The sequence below is a fragment of the Nomascus leucogenys genome, chromosome 3, assembly GCF_006542625.1.
Source record: "Nomascus leucogenys isolate Asia chromosome 3, Asia_NLE_v1, whole genome shotgun sequence".
Taxonomy (NCBI): Eukaryota; Metazoa; Chordata; class Mammalia; order Primates; family Hylobatidae; genus Nomascus; species Nomascus leucogenys.
The window spans coordinates 136,182,630-136,209,504 of NC_044383.1; the positions used below are offsets into that span (position 1 = coordinate 136,182,630).

The 26,875-nt window shown below is 44.8% G+C and overlaps 1 protein-coding gene across 1 annotated transcript in view; it reads left to right on the forward strand.

Moving 5' to 3' along the window:
* PPP1R14C (protein phosphatase 1 regulatory inhibitor subunit 14C) overlaps positions 1–26,875 on the forward strand; it is a 110,220-nt gene that overhangs the window by 50,358 nt on the left and 32,987 nt on the right. The window contains exons 2-3 of the mRNA XM_030809832.1: positions 17,859–17,942; positions 19,959–19,991. Coding sequence (XP_030665692.1) covers positions 17,859–17,942; positions 19,959–19,991 — 117 coding nt within the window. The remainder of the gene's footprint in view (positions 1–17,858; positions 17,943–19,958; positions 19,992–26,875) is intronic.

Genomic DNA, 26,875 nt, shown 5'->3' on the forward strand with positions numbered 1-26,875 from the left:
GTCTCAGTGAGTGGGGAACAGGGATTCTACTCTCTTGTGTCAGAGAGACTAAAACTGTAGTCCTACTGGACCTTTCACCCCTTTCTATAAATAGGAGCATCAATGGGGCCTTCCAAAGGAAGTCATTGCAATACACTCTTGTTAAGCCTTCTGAGCTTCTAGCTGGACTGCCTGGAACAGCCTAGAAACTGGCAAAGATTTACGGTCATTGAGGGCAATGGGGCAATAATAAACCTTCAACCCTGCTTGCCTTTATAGCATCTGTGTAAGCTTGCTGGTTCAGAGCCACTGGGACTCAAAGTAAATCAGTCAGTCACTCGGCAGATAATTATGGACCGCCCACTAGGTGTGAGACGTTCTGTTTCTCCTTTCTTTTATGTCAATATTTAGCAGAAGTAGTAGCAAGGCATCCAGTTCTTGGATCTAGTTTTTCTTCTAAGGACTTTTTTTTTTTTTTTGAATCTCTAAGGTTGTTTTGAGTATGTCCTCCTCAATCCAAATTGTTCCCTGCTCAGGAGAAAATAAAGCTCTGGGGAGAGGCTTAACCATTTAATCATGTACCATTTAACACCTCTTTCTGGGAATGGAAACATAGATCAGCATCAAGAACTTGTCCCATTAGTATTTGCCACCGCTTTTCCTTTGAAAAATAAAGATGTGGTTCAATCACTTCATTCGTTAAAATTAAAGCACGGCCTCTCCTTCTCCCTGTCCATCTGCCGTGACTTGTGATCTGATTTGAGTGTCTGTTCTAGTAGCAGAAGCAGCAGAGGTAGATGAGACAACAATTTACTGCCTCAATGGAAACTTACTTCATGGCCAAGTCAGAATAACAAAATTGGGGTTTTTAAAATTAATTGGAGTTTTATTCTACACTACTTGTCTGGAGTCTAAGCTACAAAGCTGTTGTCGTAAAGGTGAAAATCTAGCCTAATCAGTGCCAATGGCATTTGCAGAAGATGCCAAGAACTTCCTGGGTCTCAGGAAGGCCGGAATGTGCTCGTCCTTCCTTCTCCCTCCCTCCAATAAACACAAACTTCCACCCTCCCCTCAGGCTCCAGCTGCTGCTTGCTTCACCTCTATAGATCCCGAGTTTGGGAGATGGCTGGAGTCTCTGTTGAAGGACTGGAGAAGGTTACAAGGATTGTCTCTGCTCCTGCCTACCTCAGGCCTCCCAGAGGTGGGGGATGAGGGAGTCTTTGTCGAGGAGGAAAGAACTAAGGGAGAAGCCCAGTGTGAGAGACTCAGCTCCCACCTGCGGCACTTCCCTGCACCTGCCACAGGTCCAATTCGTGGGAACAGCTGGACTTTTTAGCCACTGTCGTTGGTCTAGGAAGTTAAACTGTGGGCCTCTTACCCACCACAGTCACTCCCTGGAGGCGGCCTCAGAGTTCTGGCTCCAGAGGCCACCTGTCTTGCATGGAGAGGTAAGAAATGTTTGAGTTGAACTGAATATTCACTGCCGGCCTGGGGTTGGTGAGATTAGTGAGAAGGGAACAGGTGGCGTAAAAGCTAATGGGATGCTTTATGGTTGGCACATTGCTGATTTCCAGGCTGCCGTGGGAAGGCTGGTGGTGGGTATCCAGGTTGCTGTAGCGGGGTGGAAAGAAAGCGCCTCCTGTTTTCCAATGTGGAGGCAATCTGGCCATGACATCTGTGTCCCTGCCCACCATGGTGGAGGAGGGCCTGGATGCCCAGCTTTGTGTGCCCCTGCTCTGGCTGCGGGATTGTCAGGTGACCATCCTCTCCAGGGAGGGGAGAGCTGCCCCTTGCTGAGGGAGGGTGTGCGTGGCTTGTTCCCCTGCCAGAATGTCCCATTCCTTGACGTTTTGACCAGTCTTGCCACATTCTATGGGTTAAGACCTGGATGATTACAAAAGTTGTGGAAGATGGTTTTCTTGACGGTCTTGTTTGCAATGGAGGTGCCAGCAGGGGCTGAGAAACACTGAGGGACCTCAGCAATGCCATCTGTTCTCAGAGGGGCTCAGGAGAAGCAAAGATGAGCAGTGGCCGAGGAATGGTGCCACTGACATAGTCCGGGCAGCCCCGCCAGCACTCATGCTGCTGAGCTTGGCTTCCACAGCCAGGGAAAAGGGTGTCTTTCTGTAGCAGCCATCTGCCTTGCTCATCATCACTTGTGATTATTTTGTCTTACCTGCCAAGTGGTAGTTCTTATGTCTTGCAGATCTTTGAATCCTCAGCACCTAGCACAGTGCCCTGCATGCAGTAGGGGTAACATAGCCAGGAAACACAGCACGCATGATTGTTTTCTGCAAAAGATGTGCAGAAATCAGTGACCAGACAGAAGCGGTGGCCTTCTCTCTTTTTCCTTTTTTATTGTCACCATCTATAATGGAATGGCATCCTTTACTTAAACTCAACACCTTTGGAAGCAGTGGCTCTCAGAGGTTAATGCCTGTGGCTCCCAACTATGACGACTTGTGATACCTCACTCAGATATGATGGATCAGTGGCTTGGAGGGGGTTCTCAGGAATCTGCATTTTTACAAGTTCATGGGGGTGATTCTGGGGCAGGTATTTCGTGAATGTGAATCATAACTTGAAAAAGAACAGGCTTTCAGCTGAGGCACGGCTATCATTTGGATGTGTCCCCTTCAAAATTCGGGTGTTGAGATTTAATGGCTAATGTGATAGTATTAAGAGGTGGCCCTTTAAAGAGGTGATTAGGCTCTGAGAGCTCCTCCCTCGTGAATGAGATCAAGGTCCCTGTAAAAGAGGCTTCATGCAGCATTCCATTTCACCTTCCCCTGGTCTGTGTGAGGACACTGTGTTCTGGAGGGTACAGCGAGAAGGCATCATCTTGGAAGCAGATACCTAGTCCTCACCACACAATAAACCCACCAGCCTCTTGATCTTGGACTCCAGAACTGAGAAAAACATTTCTGTTCATGGTCTGGCGTGGTGTCTCACACCTGTAATCTCAGCTGTTTGGAGGCTAAGGTGGGAGAATTGCTTGAGCCCAGGAGTTCGAGACCAACCTGGGCAATATAGTGAGATGCCGTCTCTACAAAATTTTTAACATTAGCCAGGCTTAGTGGCATGCATCTGCGGTTCTAGCTCTTCAGTAGGTTGAGGCAGGAGAATCACTGGAGCGTGGGAGTTCAAGGTTACAGTGAGCTATGATTGTGCCACTGTATCACAGCCTGGGTGACAGAGCCAGAACCTGTCTCTAAAAAAAAAAAAAAAAAATCTGTTCTTTATACATTACCCAGCCTTTGGTATTTTGTTAGAGCAGCGCAGATGGACTAAGTCAGATATGCTCTGGAAATGGATTTTCCAAGTGAGGAATAAACAATGAGGAAGGTTACTCTGTCTCATTTCCACTTTCTTACACCTGGGGTGCTTCACACTTTAATTTTTGTCACACCTCGTGTAATCCCCTAGGTACACTTTAACATTAATCTTGAAGAACACCTTACATTTTTGGTAGCATTATTGAAACCAGTTGATATATTAATATTTGAGGGCTTTTATAGGATATATATATATACACACACACACGTACACACACACACACACCTGTAGCAGGTACAATGAAAAACCAGTTAACTTTCCGAAGTACAGGATTTTAAATAGACTCTATCTGAGCCCTGGAGATTGGCAGTAGTCTTGGCTACCCCTCATGGTGCCGGGGTCTGAATTACTTGCCTATCTGGGACAGCTCCCTTTTCTCCCGCCCTTGTGATCTTGCATCCAACCCTTCCTTAACCAAGTCTGCAGACTTAGGTTCGTCCTCACCCTAAGGTGAACCGGCCGGCTCCTGTTCTTAGCCTGGGGAGTGCTCCTTTTCCACTGCTGAGCGGAGACTGGAACAGGAGACACAGTGATGCGTCTCATGGCCCTGCCCCTGGCTCCCTTCCCTTTGGACACACCCCGAGGTGCAGCTGTGCCCTCCTCTGTAACAGATCTGCAGAAGAGCAAGATTAGAAGCAGCCATATCTCCTACATTTGTAACAGGAGAGGCCCAGACCTCTAGCTGAGGGATTAACATGTTCTCCAGAAATGGCTAGTTACTCCCAAACTTGCTTCTTTCCTCCAAGTCTTCACTGAGAGCCTGAATCCATTCATATCTGCCTCACAAGGAGTGTGGTCCCCTGAGTGTGTGAAAGCTGTCTTCATCCTCTAAGTTTCCGTGGAGTTTCCCGGGCTCCAGCTGGCTGTGGATACCAGGGCTTGAATGTGTTGGGCGCCTGGAGCTGCATGTCTGAAGGGCTCTGCTCTCCTCCCTTGCTGCTCCAAAAGTCACGGAAGTCAAAAGGGAGAAATCATTCCCCAGCCATGCTGCATCCTGAAAGGCACATAGCACAAGTTGTAGGGGCCATACATTTTGAGGTCAGATTGTCCAGGTTTGGAACTAAGGAAGCGATCAGCCCTATTGGGCAGGATACTCAGACATTCCATCTGTAAATAGAGATGATGGTAATACCCACCTCAGGGAATCGTTTGTTATTTTATTTACAAAATGATTATCAGGGCCATGTGTCAGGCGCTGTCCCAGGCACTGCTCTTGGTCCTCCAGTATGGGGAGGGAGACTGAGAAATGTGAATTGGAAGAGTGTGGAAAGTGCAGCGGAAGAGAGGTGCAGGGCATTCTGAGTTTCCAGGGCTGGGAGGTTGATGTCATCACAAGTCTGGTGAAGACATTTTGCTTTAGGAAGTGATGGCTGACATGAGATAACGAGACGAGTGTCCTACACATGCACCCAGCACGTGCAAAGGCCCTGTGGAGGCCTGGCTGTGGAGTGTCCTGAGGGATCGGAGGAGACCAGCAGAGCTAGAGCTCAGGGAGTTGGGGTGAGGCATTGAATGGAGAGGGGGCCGGGAGCCCAGCAGGGGAAGCCTTCCAGGTGGAGGTAAGAATGTTGGTCTCAACATTAGTAGGAAGCCACCCATGAGTTCTAAGCTGGTGAATGACAGATCTGTTTTTAAAGTTGCTACTCTGGCTACTCAGTGGAAACTGGGATGGAGGAGTAATGAGGGTGAGTTTATGGAAGTTAGTTAAGAGGCTCCTGCTACAGCTTATGCAAAAGATGATTTAGCTTTCACTAGGGGGGCAGTGGAGGTGGTACAAAGTGCAGGTTCAGGAGACAGTAAGCCATAGAATTGATAGTTATGGTGATGGATTGGATGGTGGGGACAGGGAGAGGAGGGGTCAGGAGTGAAGTATTCCATGAACCGTCACATTGCCTGCATAAACACGCATTACACGTAAACTATTATGGTAATAATTTACAAAGAAGCATGCCCTTTGGTCTGCTCATTTCACAAGGCAGCTCTGGTTAAATGACTTTTTATTTTGGACTGGCCTCATTCCCTAAGACCAAAGGCAGCTGGGCCTGTGTGCCCAGGGGGCCTGCCCTCTGACCCTGGTGTAGCCTTGCATCAAGCGTGAGCTCCCCCTCCCCTCTCTGCTGTGTGGTGTGAGGAAGGTAGTACAAGGAATGTTCTAGCAAGTTTCTCATCCTCATGCAGAACATCCCTGGTGGGTGCCCACCCCGCAACAAGGCTTGCTGGCCTTGAGTCTCTGTTAGTCTCTGTGTCCCTCCCCTGTACCCCCACTCTGTCACGCAGGCTGGGCCCCACGGAAGAGGCACTGCCTGGCTCCGGCTGGCTTTTCCCAAATCAAGCCCACACCTCCTTGCCTCAGGCTGTCCTGGCACCTGGCTTTGCTTGTCCCTCTCTCATTGGCACCCTTGCTGTTCTTAGGTTTGGGGCAGGCCTGTGTCTTGTCAGCAGCAACCCTGGCTCCTCTCAACTAGGAGTTGGAGTCCCCATTGCGCAGAAGAGGCTTCCGCCGACTTTGCCGCTGGGGCAGCCCTGCAGGCTCTTCTCTGGGAGGCTCCCCGTGGTGCCCTCCCACGCAGCCTGGCCTGGTCTCAGGGCTGAAGCTGAGGACCTGGGTGTGCCTCAGTTGGCCGAACGTCATTGTGTGACTCACATCTGGACCTTTTGCCCAGCCCTCGGCTGTAAGAAGAACCAGAAGAGCCAGTCACAGGAAGGCCTGGCCCTCACCTTCCCACTACCAACACATTAGTCTTAGTCTTTTGTTTTGTTTTGTTTTAATTTAATCACTTAATTTTTTTAAAGCATGTTAGATTTACAGAAAAATTGAGCCAAAAGCACAGAGAATTCTCATCTACCCCTTTCTTTCTCCTCCCTCCAGTCCGGTTGCCCTTTTTCTTAACATCTGCATTAGTGTGGTATCTTGGTTACAATTGCTGAGACAATCTTGCTACATTATTATTAGCTAAAGCTCATCATTTCCATTCAGACTCACTCTTTGTGTTGTACATCCTGTGAGTTCTGGGGTTGTGTGTCATTTTTCTCTAATTGGGTTTTGACAAATGTGTGATGATATAGATGCACCCTTACAAGATCATACAGGTTTTCTGGCCTGAAAATTGCCCTGTGCTCTGCCTTAGTCATCTCTCTCTCCTCATTGGCCCCGGCAATCCTTGATGGTTTTACTATCTCCATATTTTAGTCTTTTCCAGAATGTCCTGTAGTTGGAATCATGCAATATGGCACCTTTCCATTTTGACTTCATTCACTTAGGGATCTGCATTTAAGGGTCCTTCGTGTCTTTTCATGCTTGATGGCCCATATCAGCAATGGTCTTTTATATACTCCAAGTGCAGTGTGTCTGTTCACCGGCTGGAGGCCTTGCGATGGGATTCACAGTTTCCTCTCAGTGTCTTCCAAGCGGCCTTTCCGTATCATCTTCTCAGGCTTCTGTGCACCTGCCAGTACTGGACATATTTGGCCATTGCTGATCTAGGAGCCTTCCCAAGGCAACAGGTGAAACGGTCTGGATTTCGTGCTCTGTGTTAGAAAATCTAACACTGCAGCAACCCCGAATGCCTCATTCATAAGCAGTTGATAGTGCAGGGGAACTGTCTTCTTTCCAAGAATTGGCTAGAACAGGCTTCTGCCCACTGCTTTTATTCCATCATCAGGTAATTTGAGTGTTTCCAGTCTTAGGAGAATTCTGCTTGGCCCTCAGCATTTCCACTGCAAATCTGGATGTGGACCATCTTCTATCAGAGACAGCTCAGGCTCAATCCCTAAATGAATGGGAAGCAAGACATAGACAGGTGTGACTTCTTAGAGACAGGCTGGACTGTTGCTGCTCTGTCCTCGGGTGGCGCCAGCCCTTCCTTTATTCTTTCCCAGTGTTCTTATCCATTGCCTGTAGCCCAGGACCAGCGCCAAGTCTGTAGCTTCTGCATGGTGTTCCTCTCCCTTCCGGGGATCTTCATGTAGGTGCTGCACAGGGAAAGAAGGGTCCTGAGAGGAGAGGCTGCTGTCAGCACAGGAGCCATGAGGGTGGTGGCCATCTGGCCACTGTATCCAGTGCTTTTAAGGTGTTCTCAGTGTCCTCATTTATGCCATTCCTTAGAAGATTGTCCTTGCCATCTTTATCAACTGTCTCAGCTATCACTTATTTTCACTTGCCTTATGACGACCAACCTGCCGACTTTCTCGTCACTGGGGCATTGTTAACGACCAGCTGTGCGTGTTTAGTGTTCATATGCAGAGCAAAGTGTGATTGTCTCCAGGAAGCTCTGCATCTGGGTTTTTTTGCTGACATTTTCTTTTCTTTTTTTCTCTTTGAATGCTGTGGTCTTGAACAAATTGGTAATGTGATAAGTCTTCACTTAACGATTTTCAGGCATCAGGAGTACAAGATTCCCTGGAAGAGACATTTACATGGAATATTTATTTATTTGAATAGGAATTGGATGTGCCCAGTCAACTTAGCACCCACTGAGGTCCTGTCGCCATTTGTTGAGTTTGCACAACATGCCTGGGCACGATTGTGCCAGATTTCTATCCAGCCCCGAGAATTAGCTAGCAGTGTGGGAACTAAGGGTTAAGGGATGTGTTACCCTGCCCCACATCTCATGGGTTGTCAGAGGCAGAGATGAAATTGAAACCTGGGCCTGCCTCTCTCGAAACTCCATGCTCTGGGCAAAACACCACTTGGCCCCTACCCAAGGGACCTCCTCTGTGCTGAGAAGCAGGGCAGCCTGGGGCATACATGGGAAGTTGGAGGCTTCAGTCACTTTATTCCCATGCTGTGCTCTGTTCACCAGACTCCCTAGGGTCCTCCCATCACAGGAGGAATTGGCCTCTTGAGCCCTTTGAGATCAAGGCTGGGCATAGAACACAACCTCTGCTCCAACTCAGTCCTTTTTTTTTTTTTTTTTTTTTGTTAAACTGTGTCTGGAGCACTTTGATAATCTCTCCAGAGACATTCATTTGCTAAAATGAATTGCTAAATGTAGGGGAGAGATTTGGGGGCATGAACTAAGCCTGCCCTGGGTGCCAGTGATACTGGCAACTTCCCTGGTGGGTGGGAAAGAGAAACCTGCCTGGTGGGTGGGTTCAGGACCTAGAAAAGACCTCCTCAGCCTAGTTCCTTGTTGCTTTGCCGCCGCCCCCAGGCAGTTCAGCCTGGGCTTAGTCAGCGTCTAGCAGCTTCACTGAACTTCTGCGACCAAGAGCCCCTGGGTGCTTCTCTTACCACCTGGTCTGCATCGTCAGTGGCTCACACCCCCATCACACTGGCCTGCTGCTGCTGTTGCATAGGTGTGAGCTTGGTGCTTGTGATCTTGCAAAGTGCTAAATGGCTCACCCAACTACAGCACCCGGTGGAGCCCTTGAGACACCAGTTTGCTCTCTGAGGTTTGGATCAGCAGTGACCCAGATAAGAGTTCGTTTGTAAGAACAAAATATATATATCATGCTTAGGAGGCTGAGGTGGGCGGATCACTTGATGTCAGGATTTCGAGACAAGTCTGGCCAACATGGTGATACCCTGTCTCTACTGAAAATACAAAAATTAGCTGGGTGTGGTGGCAGGCATCTGTAATCTCAGCTACTTGGGAGGCTGAGGCAGGAGAATCCCTTGAACTTGGGAGGCGGAGATGGCAGTGAGCCGAGATAGCGCCACTACACTCCATCCTGGGCGACAGAACGAGCCTCCATCTCAAAAAAAAAAAAAAAAAAAAGGAAAGAAAAAAGAAAAAGAAATATATATCATGCTACCCCCTAGTTAAAGCCAGTGTCTTCTCTTCCCAGCTTATTTCTGTGGCCTCTTAACTGGTCTTTTCGCGTGTGCCATCCTTTCTAACAGGTAAACCATAACCCATCGTGCCTCTGAAAGAATGAGAACCCATCAATGGCTTTTCTGTTGCTCACGGCACAAGTCAGAGGCTTTACAGGGGCCTCTGAGTCTCCACATGCTCTGTCCCTTCCCCCCCATGGCCCCAACTCTGCTACAGTGACCCCGGGCTCCTGGCAGCTTCTTAGACACAGCCTGGCATTATGTGTTTTCCCTTGATGCTGTGTCTTTAATCAGACACCTTTCTCGCTGAGCCTTATCCTGTCACTGGTCGATTTAAAATTCCAGCCCCCGTACTCCGTCTCCCCTGCCTAATTTTTCTGCAAAATATTTATCAACTTTTGCCACTCTACGTATTGTTACTTATTTGTTTATTGTCTGTCTTCCCCTATTAGAGTTTAATCCCCACGAGAGCAAATATTTTTGTCAATTGTTTATTCCTTAACCCTGGCATCTAGGACAGTGCCTGGCAGGTAGTAGGTGCTTAGTAGATCGGTGCTGCAGGGGTTTGCCTGGTGTTCTGAGATCCTGATGTAGATGTGCCTAGTTCTAGAATAATCTGATGTGCATCTTCATGTGTGAGCGCTGGTATTTGTTCTGCAGTGTTGATTTGTGAGATAATGCCACTCCTGCTCACTTGTGTTGGAATGTGTCTTCATGAGCAGGAGGAAAGGGAGGTGTTCTATATGGGGCGTGGGGATGGTCCCTGCCGGGAGCTCTCCTCTCTGCCGCAGCTGTTGTTTGCATCTGCGTCAGTGCCCCGGAAGTGAACCTTCGTAGGATATAGGTAGGTCAGGACCTGCTCTTCTGGGTGTTGGTCAGGCTGTGCTTGAACTCAAGACCTCGTGATCTGCCTGCCTCGATCTCCCAAAGTGCTGGGATTACAGGCGTGAGCCACTGTGCCCGGCCTATTTTGATGTTTTTAAAAAGGGCTTTGGGAGGACTTTGCTCTCTGGCTCTAAGCAAGCTTTAGCCATTTGTTTAACTTTAAAAACAAATGTGTATTAGGGAAATACTGGTAATATGGGATCCCACTGGAAAGGCATATGCTTGTTTACCCATGCTACTTCTGTCTAAGGCCCAAGGTGAGGCCATCCTACCCCAGCCACTCTAAATGGCCTGGCCACCTGTGCAGATGGGTGCCCGGTGGGGCTGGGCCCTTGGTTCACATCAGGCAGGCTCATCTCCATGCCTTGCATGCTCCCCAGCTTGTCAAGCCTCTGTCTGCTTTGTTCTTCACTCTGGCATCCCATGTACCTTCCTCAGTCTGGATTTGGGGACATGCCCTCTGGCCTTCATGAGCCACAACTGTAGAGGATATAAGAAAATCAAAGTTTATTTCTCTCTTTTGCTGGAGCACTCCTTCCCAAAATAGGAGGTAAATACATGAAGATGTAAGACCTAATGTGTCTTAAAATGTCTATGGTTTTTTCTCTACTCTCGATAGATAGTCTGGGAATGTCTTAGTTCATTTTCTGTTGTTGTGACAAGACTACAGACTGGGTAATGTATAAAGAAAATAAACTTATTTCTTTTAGTTCTGGAGGAAGATAATCAATGTCAGCAGGCTTCCCAGTGGAAGCCAAGAGCAACGATTCCAGAATCCCAAGAGGAAACAATTTCCAACCTCAAGGCCTGGGAAGTTCAAGGTCGAGGGGTCATATCTGGTTGGCTTCTGGTGACAGCCTTCATCCCGTGTCATAGCATGGCAGAAAACTGGAAGGGCAGGCGAGCGCTTGAAAAAAGAGATGGGGCAAAGGGGGCCGACCCACTTTATAACAACCAGCCTCATGAGAACCAACCCAGTCTCTAGGGAACGGTGTTAATGCACGCGTGAGAGTGTGCCCCCATGACCTAATCACCTCTGAAAGTTCCCACTACCTCTCACTCAGTACTGTTGCCCTGGGGACCAAATTTCACCCTGAGTTTCGGAGGGGTCAAACCACGTCCAAACCATAGCAGGGAGGATGTAGGCCTTGAGGTAGGAAATGGTTTCCTCTCGGGTTTCTGGAATCCTTGCTGTTGGCTTCCATGCTCTGTTGCTATAGGGAAACCCATTGACATTAATTCTCTGTCTTCCATGTGTGGCTGGTTTTCTTCTGAAAGCTTCCAGGATCCTCCCTTTATCCCCAGTGTTCTGACATTGTATAGCGATGTGTCATAGCGTAGGTTGGGCCCCTTGTTAAGTGGGAACATTTTTTTTTGCAGATTCCAGGGCTGATTTAAATATTTAATGTTATATTATTTAAATGTGTACCACTTAAAACTGGGTATAAATTCCTTATGCTTTGGTTATAAAAATCACATCCAAATTGCAAATTAAACGTAAAGTACCCAGCTAATGAAACTCAAATGCACAACATCCCTTTGCTGTGATGGCTGGCTTCACTCCTTTTGTCACAGGAATTAGGTGCAGATTGCTGTCGCTCAGTGTCCTTTGAGTGATAGCGTTTGGCTTCACTTGGCATGAATGAGTCATTTATGTATTAAATCTACCCTGTGGCTTTTTTCTCATTAGCCACAACAATTAACATAATTCTGCTTGATGCCAATGTGTAAACACAGAGCAGCCCGGCACAGCGTGGTTATAGCACGGCTGTCCAGACTATTCTTAGACTGTGCTTGCTTACAGGAATTATTTTGGATTGTCATTACAATGAAAACATGAGATGTAAATGTTTTCATAGAGAGCTCACATAATCCGAAGGATTCAGTTCTTTTTATATGCTTCCTATGCCAGTTTTCTCCCATAGGCCTATAGAAAGATGAGCTATAAGAAATTGTGGCTATTGTTCAGATGAGTGTTTGAACAGGCCATAATAAGCTGGCATTTGCCACTCCCCACCCCTGCCACCCCACGTGTCTCCATCAGCTGCCACAATTTGCACAGGAGTTTAATCCCATGTTACATTGCCATCCCTATTTTGAGATTGAGACAGATGAGAGCTGTTAGCCACAGTCATTTTAAGGGAGCTGCTAAGCTGTGTCTCCTGGAGCTTGGAGACCATGATCCATTTTCAGGTGAAGTTTTAGCTTGAACATTCTTGCCCGCTCCCTTCACTGCTGTGGGCAGCGGTGAACGTTTGTATTTTTTAAAAGCTAACGTGACATCGGACAGGGCTGACAGTGTTAACTTTCTGGCTAGTTAGAAGTGTGTGTATATATCTGTGTGTTTGTGTATGTGTGTATGTGTGCATGTGAGTGTATGAGTGGTGTGGACTGTGTGTATTCATGTGTGTGTATGTTTGTGTATATATTTGTGTGTGTGCATGTGAGTGGTGTGGAGTGTGTGTATTCATGCACGTGTATGTGTATATATTTGTGTGTGTGTGCATGTGAGTGTATGAGTGGTGTGGAGTGTGTATTTGTGGGTGTATGTTTGTGTATATGTTTGTGTGTGTGTGGATGTGAGTGTATGAATGGTGTGAAGTGTGTGTATTCATCTGTGTGTATGTTTGTATATATATTTGTGTGTGTGTATATGCATGTGAGTGGTGTGGAATGTGTGTATTCATGTGTGTGTGTGTGTTGTGTATATATTTGTGTGTGTGTGCATGTGAGTGTATGAGTAGTGTGGAGTGTGTGTATTCATGTGTGTATGTTTGTATATATATTTGTGTGTGTGTGCATGTGAGTGTATGAGTTGTGTGGAGTGTGTGTATTCATGTGTGTATGTTTGTATATATATTTGTGTGTGCGTGCATTGAGTGAGTGGTGTGGAGTGTTTATATTCATGTGTGTGTATGTTTGTGTATATATTTGTGTGTGTGTGGATGTGAGTGTATTCAATGGTGTGGAGTGTATTCATGTTGTGTATGTTTGTGTATGTGTGTGTATATATTTGTGTATGTTTGTGTATGTGTGTGTGTACGTTTGTGTATGTGTGTGCATGTGTGTGTATGAGTGGTGTGGATTGTGTGTATTCATATGTGTGTATGTTTGTGTATATATTTGTGTATGTTTGTGTATATATTTGTGTGTGTGTGTGTGTGTGTGTGTGTGTTGTCACTGCGGGCCAGCTGTGTTTCAGGACCCTGCTTTGCTTGCATTTCTGCATGCTGGTACCTGAGCCTGTTCTGAGCTTCCATCCGTGGCATGCCCAGCGCCAGGTTCTGCAGCGCTTCCCAGTGTAGTGGCAGTGTGGGGTCCCACTGCTGCTTGCAAGTTGGGGCAGGGGGTCTGGTGATGGCCAAGACTGCACTGTGTGTTGGTTTGTGAGGTGACTTCAGGGCCCCAGTGTGCTCCCATCATTACTGTCCTTTTCCAAAACCTCTCAGCCTCAGAACCTGGATCTTATCTTTACCTTTTCTTTCCCCCTTGTCCCTCATCCAGTTCATCTCCAAACTCCATCTGTTTATTCCTCCCTATTATCGCTGTTTTAAAATCTTATTCTTGCCAGGATCATCTTCAAGCCCTGTTGCTTCGCACCTGATACATGGCCTTCCCACAGCCTCCTGCCTCCTCCCTGTTACCCAGGGCTTTGCAGTGGGGCCAGCTCTTCCTTCTGTCATTCCCCTGTCTTGTTCTGGAGCCATGGAGCCTTCAGTGGTGACAGTCTCTGCAGGACAAGGGGAACCGGCAGCCTATGGGCCAATGGGTTTTGTTTGTCCTACACAATATTTTAAGAAATTGCCAGACAGCTTTAAAATTTGGAATTTTTTTACATTAAAAAACTCTATTTTCAGTTATTCCTGAAAACGTAGAAAATCCAGCAGCACTGAGCACATATTCCTAGAAGGTGACAGGTGGGAATGGCATGTTCCCTGTTGCTTTCCCTTGGGCCATGTTTTCTCCAGTTTGCCACACTCCTCACTCTACCGTATAGCCCCTCAGCCTGCCCCATTTCTGTCACCTGTCTGGCCCCCAGGACATATTTGCAGCCCGGAGCTGACTGGCTTCCTGGCCAAGGACCTTTCTACACCCACATTTAGAATTCATCTTGTCTTTTTGCCTCCTGCTACCATTTTGCCTCTTGGGAGTGCTCTCCCTTCCCTCTAAACCTGTTCAAATCCTGTCATTCCACAAGGCCAGTTCACCTCCTCCCTCCTATGTGCAACCTCCCTGCCTGCACCTGGTGGAGTTTTCTCTCTCCCTGAATCACTAAAGCACTTCAGGTTTGTCTGTGGCTTTGGGGCCATTGCATGTCATTGTGTTTGTCAGAGCTGTGTTTATACAGCCCGTCCCCCAGTGCCAGGGCCTCACTGTGGCTGACACACAGTGCCTTGCACGCTGTGGACTGTGGGTTCTCAACAAATGTATGACAAGAAAGATGTGTAGAGGTGATCCAGGGCCTCGTGCTATGGGTACCAACAGGAGGGCCTCTCACTAATGTGGGGCAGGGTGTAGCTGATAACTTTCCCCAGCAGCTCTGAAGACAGTTGTTTCACTTTTTGTCACCAGAGCCACTGTTTAGGGACACATCTTTAATGTGGGACAATGCCCAAACACAACTAAGCTCTGGGACATCATGGTGGGCCATGGGCGTGTTCCCTCCTTCGTAAGTGATTTGATCTATCACTAAGGTCATTCAGTGATACTGCTCTAAGATCAGCATGCAGAAGATAAAGTTCAATAGAACTTCAATCAAATTTAGAATATTTCCATACTTCTCATTAAGAATATTAAGTACCAATTTACAGGATTCCCTACTCTGTACTAGGTGCTGTCTTTGCTTTCCAGGACTCTCCCTCAAGAGCCTCCGGGTCCCTATGTTCTTCTCACCTGGGTTTTGTTTCAGCTTCGCTGGCATTCAGGACACCCGGGGCGCATGCTGAGCTGGGAGCAGGTGCCTCTCTCCTCCTATGCCTCTGATAAATCAGGGTGGGATTTCTGAGAAGCAGCATAGGTTGGTCAAAAGCGTAGATGCCTAATGGCTGTTATGATGACTCAGTCACTTGAGGTTTTCCCCAACCCTTGAGATCTGGGCTTTGTTTGCATCAGCTTTCTGGCTGGTAAAACCAAGCTCAGGGTTTCTCATCACATGCCCTTGGGTAGTGGGAGTGACCTTGAGATGCCTGGCATTTTTTCTCTTTACTCCTGCCAAGCCCCTTTGAGAGAGGGGAAGGGGCTTTGCTTCCCAACTTCTGGGCCAGAGGGCGAGTGTACTCCAGGGTAGCACTGTCCAGTAGAGCTTTCTGCTACAATGCAAGTGCTCTCCATCTGTGCTTTCCAGCGCAGTAGCCACTTGCCTCGTGTAGCTATTGAGCACTTGAGATGTGGTCATTGCGACTGAGGAACTGAATTGTATTTCATTTTAATGTTTTCAAATGTGCTTACCACATATGCTTATCATATGGGACAGCCCAGATCTCAGGGGTTGGGGAAAATGGGTCAGTGCCATACCTAACAGACAGCCATGCACAGTCCTAAGGGGAAGATGCCTAATTGAAGACGCCTCCTGCGTAAGGCGAGGCTCTACACTGCTATGCAAGTCAAAGCCTGTTTGGCCAAACTTGGCTGGCATCAAAACGATTTGAATAATATTTGTAGAAAAACCCATTGCTGTGCTGTTCTGAGGAGGGCATTAGTTACTAATTGTTCTTTCATTTCCTTTAAAAATAGCAGACACCAAACTCCCTTAGCTGTGATTTAAGGAGCCACAGTGGTGTAGCTTGCGAGTGCCGCCACGTACCACATAACAGCATTTCAGTCAACAATGGACTGCATATATGACAGTGGTCCCATAAGATTATAATACCTTATTTTTAATGTACTGTTTCTACGTTTAGATGCGCAAATATTTCCCACTGTGTTACCGTTGCCTACATTATTCCATATGGTAATATGCTGTCCAGGTTTATAGCCTAGGAGCAATATAGGCTGTGCCATACAGCCTGGGTGTATGGTAGGCTAGGCCATCTAGGTTTGTGTAAATTCACTCTGTGATGTTTGCACAACGATGCTCCTAGCCATCGAAAGGTCATCCTTCAGCTTTATTATCATCAAAGCATTTCAACTTCCTGTTTCTACATCATCCGCTTCTATTAATAGCTACATGATTGTTAAGTACAAATATGAAAATTATGTTGAGGAGTACAAAATCTTTCTTCCATTAGGCAGAACCGCACAGATGAGATCTAAAACATTCACATTGATAAATACTGCTTTTGAAGTGGATTTTTCCCCTTGAGAGCCAAGCAAAGGATCAAAACGGAAATTCTCCACAGAAACAGGAATAAATCACTAGAGAGGTTGTTTCTGGAATTTTCCTGCCCATCGAGGGCCTGTTCTTGGAGCTAATGTCAGCAAGGATAGTGTATCATATTCCGTGACTTCTTCAGTATACTAGGGTCCTCACTTTTGTGTTGTAACACATACACACACACACACACACACACACACACACAAGAGGTTGAGTACTATTACTGAATAAATGCACTTTAGTAGGAAGGAAACATTCAGAAAGTCAGCCTCTACTGGGAAGCCAAGACAAACAGCTCTTGGAGCCAAGACACAGAGAGGCCACACCCAGGGAATGCCCAGGTGTCCCCAGTGTCCCCATGCACACCTTTCTCTCTAGCTCCTGCAGATGCTTTTCAGCCATCCTTGTGGCTGGAAGGAGTTGGGCTGCGGTGACTCCTGATGAAATGCAAAATTGCAGGACTCTCTTAAATGCTCTTTTATTTTGACATTTTAAAATGCTGTTCTGAGAGGTATAGAGAAGACTTAGGTAACAGAAGAGATGAGAAATAGCCAAGATCTCCTTTGAAGTTCAGATTCCAAATTAGTGGGGTCTTTCACCAAATCCAGCTGGCCCTTCTTCTCTCTTTTCAGGCTAGAGGTCTTTGGTGGCAGGAATATTAAACTAGACCCACATTGGCTGCAACAATGAAAGGGGTTGACTCACTCACTGATAGGCAGGCTTCAGAGGTGGTTTGACGCAGGGATGTGGTGATTTTATCTAGAACCCTGTTTTCTTACTCTCTTCAGCTCTGCCCACTGTGGAGTCAGCCTCATCCAAAACTCAGCCTCTCTTCAGGGTTGTATGGTAGCCACCGGTAATTTCCGGTGCCACACTTCCTCGGTTCAGAGGGAGTGAAGGGGACGTTCGTGTAAAAACAGCACCTTTTCCCAGAGCCCCCTTAGTTCTTAGTTGGACCACGTGTCTTCTCTTAAATCAGTAACTGGGGCTAAAGCCATACTGATGCCCCAAATCCCATGGTGGAATCAGGTTTTCCATAGACCCAGAGCTATGAAGGAAGATGTGGACCCCCAAATAAAGATTGGGGTAATCACCCAGCAAAGGGTGGCTGTTAGACAGGAAACTGCCATCTCCTGGCTCTATCATCTGCCAGTCTCCCCTTATATACTTACAGATGCAGCTTTATGCTAGAAAGTAGAAAATTCTCATTTTTTGAAAGATTACGTTTATGGCTTAGTGACTCTTAATTCTCCTTTGCTCTCCCTCCTCCTTCTCTTCTTTTCCCCTACTCTCCATTTCCTTCCTTCCTTCATTTCCCTTCTTCATCTGTCCCCATCCTCCCTTCCCTTTTCCTGTCTTCTCCCTTCTTCTCCTCTTTACCCCTTTATGCTGTTTGCCCTTTCCTCTCTTTCCTTCCCTCCTCTCCCCCTAGCCTCTCCTTCCCCCTGCTTATCTGTCAGCCCTTCTCAATTGATGATCTAGTTGTTTGTTCAACTTAACCTAACTGGTGGGGTACAGTTAGATTTCTTACTAAACTAAATGCCTTCATATCCTCCCACTGCCCCCCAGGAAGAAGAAATGCCAGAGGTAGAAATTGACATTGATGATCTTCTTGATGCAGACAGTGATGAAGAGAGAGCTTCAAAATTACAGGTAAGCAGTTTCCAAGATTGAGAACCTTCTAATCATGGACACTTGAGAGTCTACTTGGGTCTCCAGTGCTTGGCATCAACTGATTCCGCCCTGTGGTTGTGTTGGCACCAGGACCTGGGCCATGGCCGTTTGCAGAGAGGAAAGCAGTGGGCTGCTAAGTGTTCACCATCTTAAACTGCCTCTCTGAGGATAAAGCAGCTCTTGACTATAGTCCATTTTCAAAGCGCCTTATAGGTGTAACTTTCTCCAGCCCCATTTTCTTGGGAGAAACAGCTGATTCTGCTTCCAAAGATCCAGTTGCCGGGGAAGGGAAGTGATACCCCACAGCTGTATGAGAAAGAGAGGGACTGAGCTAGCGCTGGAATATCCAAGCCCAGGGCTCTGGTCTCGCAGTTGTGGACTGTATCATTAATGAAATTAATTTCTAAATATGATTGCTTATGACATAATTGTGTTTAGTAGATGATCTCTTCATAGACAGTGCTCACCTCTTAGCATTCCAGTACAACGATGGATATTGAGATGTCTACTATTTCCCTAGTGGACAGCAATAAAGTACAGTACTTATTTCTCTTCCCACAGGAGGTCAAATCTATCATTTTTAAATCTGCCTTTGGGAGTTTCTAAAACCAATTAACTTTTGACTTGCCATTGTTCTTAATGTCCACTGACAATTACTGTTAATGGTTGTTGGTGACCACAAATGGCAAATGGCCACTACGGCAACCAAAGGGCACATTTTAATGTATTAATGTGTTTAATGCATTAGTCATTACTAGCGTCCCTTGAGTGGTTAACAGTCTCAGTTACGACCATTATTTCTTCTTGGTAGATTTAGCTGGGAGACAATAGCATCCTAGTTTTAAAATTTTAAAAAGATAACGCAGGTATCAGTTCTATAGAAAATGTAATGACATAGCAGAGTTTTCTTAAAATTGAGAACTTGAAAGGAGTCTTAAGCTATCATCACTCCCCACCCCGCAGTTCCCAGGTGAGGACCCAAGCTGGTTTATGGCTGCATTGCACTTAAACTCCTTGCGTCCTGAGTGCAGTGTGGGTGCCACCATCTTGCACAGGCTGGCTCAACTTGAATATCCACCAAGTTGGCAGCCAAAGGAAAGGTGTGTGCATGCGCGTGTGCATACAGAGGAGGTAAAAAGTCATTGACCAGAGGAGTGGGTTTGAAACCATTTGGATCCTGCCGAGTTATATCCAGTTAATTGAAGGAAAACTGGAGAGGGGGATTTGGTTCCTGTGGAAGGCCATCCTGGATTTGAGCTACTAAGTTAGTCCACATCTCTCTGAAGTCTGCAACCTAATGGATGCTTGAGCATCCCTGTCCTTTAAAAGAAGCTTTTTTCCTCAGCAAGGCATTCAAAACCTGGTCAAGGGGCCGGGCATGGTAGCTCACGCCTGTAATCCCAGTGCTTTGGGAGGCCAAGGCGGGTGGATCACCTGAGGTCAGGAGTTCGAGACCAGCCTGGCTAACATGGCAAAAACCTGTCTCTACTAAAAATACAAAAATTAGCCGGGCGTGGTGGTGCATACCTGTAGTCCCAGCTATTCGGAAGGCTGAGGCAGGAGAATCGCTTGAACCGGGAGGCGGAGGTTGCAACGAGCTGAGATCGCACCACTACACTCTAGTCTGGATGACAGAGCGAGATTCTGTCTCAAAACAAGCAAACACACAAACAAACAAAACAAACAAGAAAAACTGGTCAAGGGTTATATTTTGTTTTCAATGCTATGGTAGTAAGAAAACATAAATCTTTTCCTGTTCAAAAAGCTTTTCATGTAGCACATGTGTGTGCAGGTTGAAGAATTTATGAAGGTTAAACGTTTTATATCTTCAGACCACCAATTGGTGCTGAAATGAAGTGTGTTTCTAGATAGTATGAAATCTTGATTTACCATTATAAAATAACACTATGAATATAAAATGATTTTTAATTTTGCCTTAAAAATAATACTGAATTTTAAAATAATAAAACTGATTTTCTGTGTGTTTAATTCTAGGAAGCTCTTGTAGACTGCTACAAACCAACAGAGGTAAGCAAATCACTTCCTAAATGCCATATGTGAGCTGGTTTTTATTAAATTAATTTGTCTATTTTTAAAGCAAACTACAATAAGTAGGTTTGAGTGTGTATATACTAATTAGCAATTATTATCCATGAGTGCATATGTTTGAATAGCTCTAACTTCATTATTTCTAAGCCTAAACGTGTCTAGTTCAGAGATACTTAAAATTAATGGAGCAGAGTGTGTTGCTTGTGTTAGATAAAAGCCAAACTTCAAAGGAAATTGTGAAAGGGTTTGGAATCATTTTAGTTTTAGGTTTATAACTGGTTTATATATTCTATTGGTTTATTGGTATGTATGTTTTAAAAGCGTAAAGTCAGTTCTGTCTTTCCAAAGAGTTACCTTTATTGGGGAAAAATGTTATGCCTTGTTTAGATATTTATTAAGTATAATGTATAAATATTAGCATAAAAATAGGCATTAATGTGATTAGACTAAAGCATTTAATGTAGACTCTCATGACTGACAGCACATAATAGAAATTAAGGTTTTAATCAGTTATGAAAATATTAGCAAGAGAAGTACTTTGTTCCTGTGATAAATTGGAGAAATAAGATCCGTCAGATGTTTTGAAGTCTATTTGTAACATCAAAGCAATGGTGATAAGACTTCTGATTTTTGAAGAGGTCTAATTAAAAGGAGGGAGGAAAGCATGCTTTTACAAGTGTCTGATTTCAATGACTTGGTTTGGGACTAGTTACCTGTTTGAGCTTTATTCTTCCAACCTCCAGCTTTGATTACATCTTGCAGTCATAGAGATTTTTAATTTTAATTTTAGCCATCAAAATCTATACTTTTAGACCAGGCTTGGTGGCTCACACCTGTAATCCCAGGCCAAAGTGGGAGGATCACTTGAGCCCAGCAGTTCAGGACCAACCTGGTCAACATAGCGAGATCCCGTCTCTTAAGAAAAAAAAAAAATTATATATATATATTTAAATTAATGTAATACAAATACATACTAATACATCTGAACTCCCCCCACCAAAAAAATTTCTGAGGCTTATTTTAAAAAGGTAACAGTGACTTTCTCCACCTTTCAGGCCCCTTCCCTATTTTATATTGTATTTATGTATTATATTTCTATATTTTCATAAGCAACACTTTTGCACTTTTGGCTGTTTCCCTTCCTTGCTATTTGCTCTTTTCTTTCTTTTTCTTTCTTTTAGAGACAGGGTCTCATTCTGTCACCCAGGCTGGAGTGCAGTGGTGCAATCATAACTCTCCCTGCAGCCTCGAACTCCTGTATTCAAGCAACTCTCCCATCTCAACCTCCCGAGTAACTAGAACTACAGTCATGCATTACCACACACAGCTAAATTATTTTTGTTTTTTTATAGAGACTGGGTCTCACTATATTGCCCAGACTTGTCTTGAACTCCTGGCCTCAAGCTATCCTCCTGCTTCAGCCTCTCAAAGTGCTGGAATTACAGGCATGAGCCACTGTGCCTGGCCTACTTATTCTTTTATTCTTAAATATGCATCTACTACTTTTTTTTCATTTATTGACTTTAGGAGAAAGATGATCACTGTCTCACTCTCCACACAATTCCTTTTCATCTATGCCCTCATCAGTTATTTAACAGTATTTTGTTAAATTAGTAGTCAAGGTTTATAATACTATGATTTAAACAAATGTTTTTCACTGTTAAGGCAACAGTGAAATATGATCATGGTTCCTTTTTGTATAGCCCTTTGTTTCTCTTGGAGTTGACAATCCTTGCCTTTATTATTATTATTATTATTTTGAGACAGGGTCTCACTCTGTCACCCAGGCTGGAGTACAGTGGTACAATCTTGGCTCACCGCAACCTCTGCCCCCCAGGTTCAAGTCATTCTTGTGCCTCAGCCTCCTGAATAGCTGGGATTACTAAGCCCGGCTAATTTTTGTATTTTTAGTAGAGATGGGGTTTTGCCATGTTGGCCAGGCTGGTGTCAAACTCCTGGCCTCAGGTGATCTACCTGCCTCGGCCTCCCAAAGTGCTGGGATTACAGGCATGAGCCACTGTGCCTGGCCATAACCCTTGTCTTTAGTTTTGTCTAATACAAATTGGTATTTTTTGTTGAACTCTCCAGTGTGTTTGTCAAACATGTAATATATTTCCTGACTGTTCAGTTACATCATTACCATACCCCTGCCCCCAGACTTTTCTCCTGGAGCCCCTATACAACAATCTGGAGAAGTTTTTCTTTGTGTTTATGTTTTAAATTATTCTGCTCTCTGCATTGTCTCTGTTTTCTCTGAATCTTACCTTTTTCTGCCTATTTTCATGTCTTTGCTGATTTTTGGTAGCATAGTCACATTTGAATATGGGGAGACAGTAAGCTCATTTGCATTTGTGTGTATAAGAACAGCTTGTTTTTTTTTTTGTTTTTGAAAAGAGTCTTGCTCTGTCACCCCAGGCTGTGGTACAGTGGCGCCATGTAGGCTCACTGCAAAACCTGCTTTCCAGGTTTAAGCGATTCTCATGCCTCAGCCTCCCGAGTAGTTGGGATTATAGGCGTGGGCCACCATGCCCGGCTAATTTTTGTGTTATTGGTAGAGGTGGATTTTACCACGTTGGCCAGGCTGGTCTGAAACTTCTGGTCTCAAGTGATCCACCCACCTCGGCATTCCAAAGTGCTGGGATTATAAGCAAGAGCCACTGTGCCCGGCCAAGACTGCTTGGCTATTGCTGGGTCTCACTATGGAGTGACCAAGTTGCAAGCCAGATTTTTTTTCTTAATCTGTTATGTGTGGAAGGGGATGGCTCCTCAAAAATGTCAATGTTTGGTTCTTTTTCTCTGGAGAGATTTAGGATTTTTAGAGTTTGACCCTCAAATTCCCTACATGAGGGTTGACGGTCTGACTTTAGGCCTTCTGGAAGCAGAGAGGAGAAGGCAGGAGACTTTACCATTTAGCTCTTTGGGGACTAAAGCTTCTTTATTTATAGGTAGTTGGGGAATTAATATAGGAAGGTGATTTTAAATTGTGTGATGGGCTGGACAAGGATAATAGAATCATAGTCAAGAAAAATGATGAATGATGCAGATGAATGAGCATGTAATATGGGAGTGGAAGGGGTTGCTGCAGAGAGGAAGCCCCATTGGTCGCTGCAGACATGCATTCACTCATTTCATCAATCCCTTTTTCTTCAGTTCTCCACCTGAGTGAAGAAATGCATGCTTTGGTTATTTGGGTGAGAGAGTTTGGACTTGCAGATTTCTCTTTTGCCTGGCTTCGTAGCCAACAGTGAAAGCACTGCATTTTCTAATGGAAATGAGCCCGTTCTGTCCCTAGGTTTTATAACGTCTAGGGAACCAATATTTACACTAGTTGAGAGCCGTGCCGTTCAATGAAAATGGTGGGTCTTGTCCCCGGAGCAAAAATATTTCTCATCTGGTTTCTATATGGAGGGTCAGAGATGAAAGAATGTAATATTTGAACACTCTTCAGAGTTCCGAAAGCAGAAAAAGGAGCCAGAGTCTCTAACTGAACATCTCTGTGTTCTTTTTTTAGCTCATATTTCTAGGAATGGAGAAATGATGTAAAATGCTGAGGAATTTCATTCCAGTTCACTTATCTGTTAATGGATCATTTCAAAAAGGCTGGACACTTTTGCCTTTGAGCATATGTTCATAGGAAACAGATTTTACTGGCACCTGGATTGTGATAATGACAATTAATAGCTTATATTTTTCCAGAGCTCTGTAGTTCACATTGCACTAACATACATTACTTTATTTAATCCTCACAATTGTCACTTTAAGTAGACAGGGTTTGGGTAGCTTGCCCGTAATGTCAGAGCAGTGAGCAAGAGAGTCAGGACTCAACCCGAGTTTCTGATACCTGATCTTGTGCTCTTTCTTTCCAATCTGCCAGTCTTCCTAAGCTACTTGACTCAGCAAGAGGCTTAGAACTTTATAGGACTTTGCCCTGTCTGAACTAAATGCCTATCAATTAATGGTGTTCTTTTCTAAGTAGGGATCTGTAAAGGTGCTGTTATTGATCAAAATTATTTTACTTACAATTGTTATGCCACTTGGAAGTTAGAAATGTAAGGAAGATGTCTTTGCTGATTCAGATACTTTTATTTTAGAACCCCTCATTGCAGAGGTAGGGTGAGTGGTGGGAAGAATATTGGAATTTGAGTCAAAAGTCTTATGCTAATGCTAGCACTAACTGTGTGACTTTAAGCAATGTTCTTAACCTCTCTGAGTCTCCCTTCCCTCCTCTATAAAATGGAGGTAATAATAACCATGTCTCTGCATATTGGTAAGGATTATTTGCTATGATAATTTTTAAAATTTATTTTTATTTTTTGAGAAAGAGGCTCACTCTGTTGCCCAGGCTGGAGTGTGGTGGCACAATCACAGCTCACTGCAGCCTCAATCTCCTGGGCTCAAGCAATCCTCCTGCCTCAGCCCCCCAGGTAGCTGAGAAAACAGGTGCACACCACCACCCTCGGCTAATTTTTGTTATTTTTGTAGAGACAGAGTTTCTCCATGTTGCCCAGGCTAGTCTCAAACTCCTGAGCTCAAGCAGTCCACCTGCCTGGGCCTCCCAAAGGGCTGGGATTACAGGTATGAGCCACCAAGGCTGGCCCACAGTGATAATTTAGCGATGGTAACAACAGCAATGATAATGGCTAAAAGATCACTGGGCGCTTAGTAGATGCCAGTCGCTGATCTAATCACATCTCATGTATTAACAGATTTAATCTTTTTTTCAGAAAAATTTTAACATTTGTTAAATTCTTCATAGCTTTTAAGAGAAAATTTTTAGTAGACTTTATTATTTAGGGCAGTTTTAGGTTCACGGTGAAATTGACTAGAAGGTACAGATTTCCAATATGCTCACTCCCATCCACCTCACACATGTACACAGCCTCCCCAGTTGTCACCATCTCCCCACAGAGAGGTACATTTGTTAGAACTGGTGAACCTACATTAACACATCATTATCGCCCGAAGACCACGGTTAACATTAGGATTCACTCTTGGTACTGTACATTATGGATTTGACTGAATTCATAATGACATGTATCCATCACTACAGCATCATACAGAGTAGTGTCACTGCCCTAATAATCCTCTGTGCTCTGCCTGTTCGTCTCTCCTTCCCCCCTCACCCCTGGCAACCACTGATCTCTTTATTGTCTCCATAGTTTTACCTTTTTCAGAATGTCATATCTTTGGAATTATACCGTATATAGCCTTTCTATTTTCAGAATAGCCATAGCATGAAAATTTGTAGCCTTTTCAAACTGGCTTTTTTTGGTTTTGTTTTGTTTTTTGAGGTGGGGTCTTGCTTTGTCTCCCAGGCTGGAATGCAGTGGCACGATCTCTGCTCACTGCAACCTCTGCCTCCTGGGTTCAAGTGATTCTCCTACCTCAGTCTCTCGAGTAGCTGGGATTACAGGCGTGTGCCACCACACCCAGCTAATTTTTGTGTTTTTAGTAAAGGCTGGATTTCGCCATGTTGGCAAGGCTGATCTTGAGCTCCTGACCTTGAGCTCCTGACCTCGAGCTCCTGACCTCAGGTGATGTGCCCACCTCAGACTCCCAAAGTGCTGGGATTACAGGCATGAGCCACCGTGCCCAGCCCAAAATGGCTTTAAAAAAATTTGATGTCAACATTTAGCAGCTACAGACTGGCTTCTTTTCCTTAGTAATAGGCATTTAAGTTTGCTCCAGGTCTTTTCATTGCTTGATAGCTCATTTCTTTCCAGTGCTGAATAATATTCTATTGTCTGGATATACTAGAGTTTATCCATGCATTCAACTACTGAAATACTCTTGGTTGCTTCCAAGTTTTGCCAATTAATGAATAAAGCTGCTATAAACATTCCTGAGCAGGTTTTTGTGTGGACATAAGTTCTCAAGTCTTTTGGGTAAATACCAACGAGTAGGATTACTGTATTGTAAGAAAAGTGTGTTTAGGTTTTGTAAGAATCTGCTTAACTGTCTTCCAAAGCAGTTGTCCCATTTTGCATTCTCACCAGCAAAGAGAGTTCCTTGTTGCTCCACATCCTCACCAGCATTTAGTGTTGTCATTGTTCTGGATTTGGGCCGTTCTAATTGGTGTGTAGTGGTATCTCATTATTGTTTTAATTTGCATTTCTCTGGTGGCGTATGATTTGGAGCAACTTTTCATATGCTTATTTGTCATCTATATCTTCTTTAGTGAGGGGTCTGTTAAGGTTTCTGGTCCATCTTTTAATTGGGTTCGTTTTCTTTTTGTTGAATTTTAAGGGTTCTTTGAATATTTTGGATAATAGGCCTTTATCAGACATGTTCTTTGCAATATTTTCTCCCAGTCTGTGGCTTCTCTTTTTATTCTCTTGACAGGGTGTTTCACAAAGCAGGAATTTTTGTTTTAATGAAATCCACCCTATCAGTGTTTTCTTTCATGGATCATGCCTTTTGTGTTGTATCTACAAATCATTATAAAACACAAGATCATTTAGATTTTTCTCCTACATTACCTTTTGGGAGATTTATAGTTTTGCATTTTACATTAGGTCCATGTGTGATCCATTTGAGTTAATTTTTGTGAAGAGTGTAAGGTCTGGGTTCAAGTTCTTTTTTTTGCACGTGGATTTCCAGTTGTCCCGGGATAATTTGTTGAAAAGCCTACCTTTGCTCCTTTGAATGCCTTTGCTCTTTTGTCAAAGATCAGTTGATATTTACGTTGGTCTGTTTCTTGGTCTCTATTCTATTCCAATTATCTCTGTGTCCATTCTTTCACCAATACCACACTGTCCTGATTATTGTGGCTTCAAGTATGTCTTGAGGTTGGTAGTGTGAGTCCTCCACCTTTATTTTTGTCCTTCAACATTGTGTTGGCTGTTCTGGGTCTTTTGTCTTTC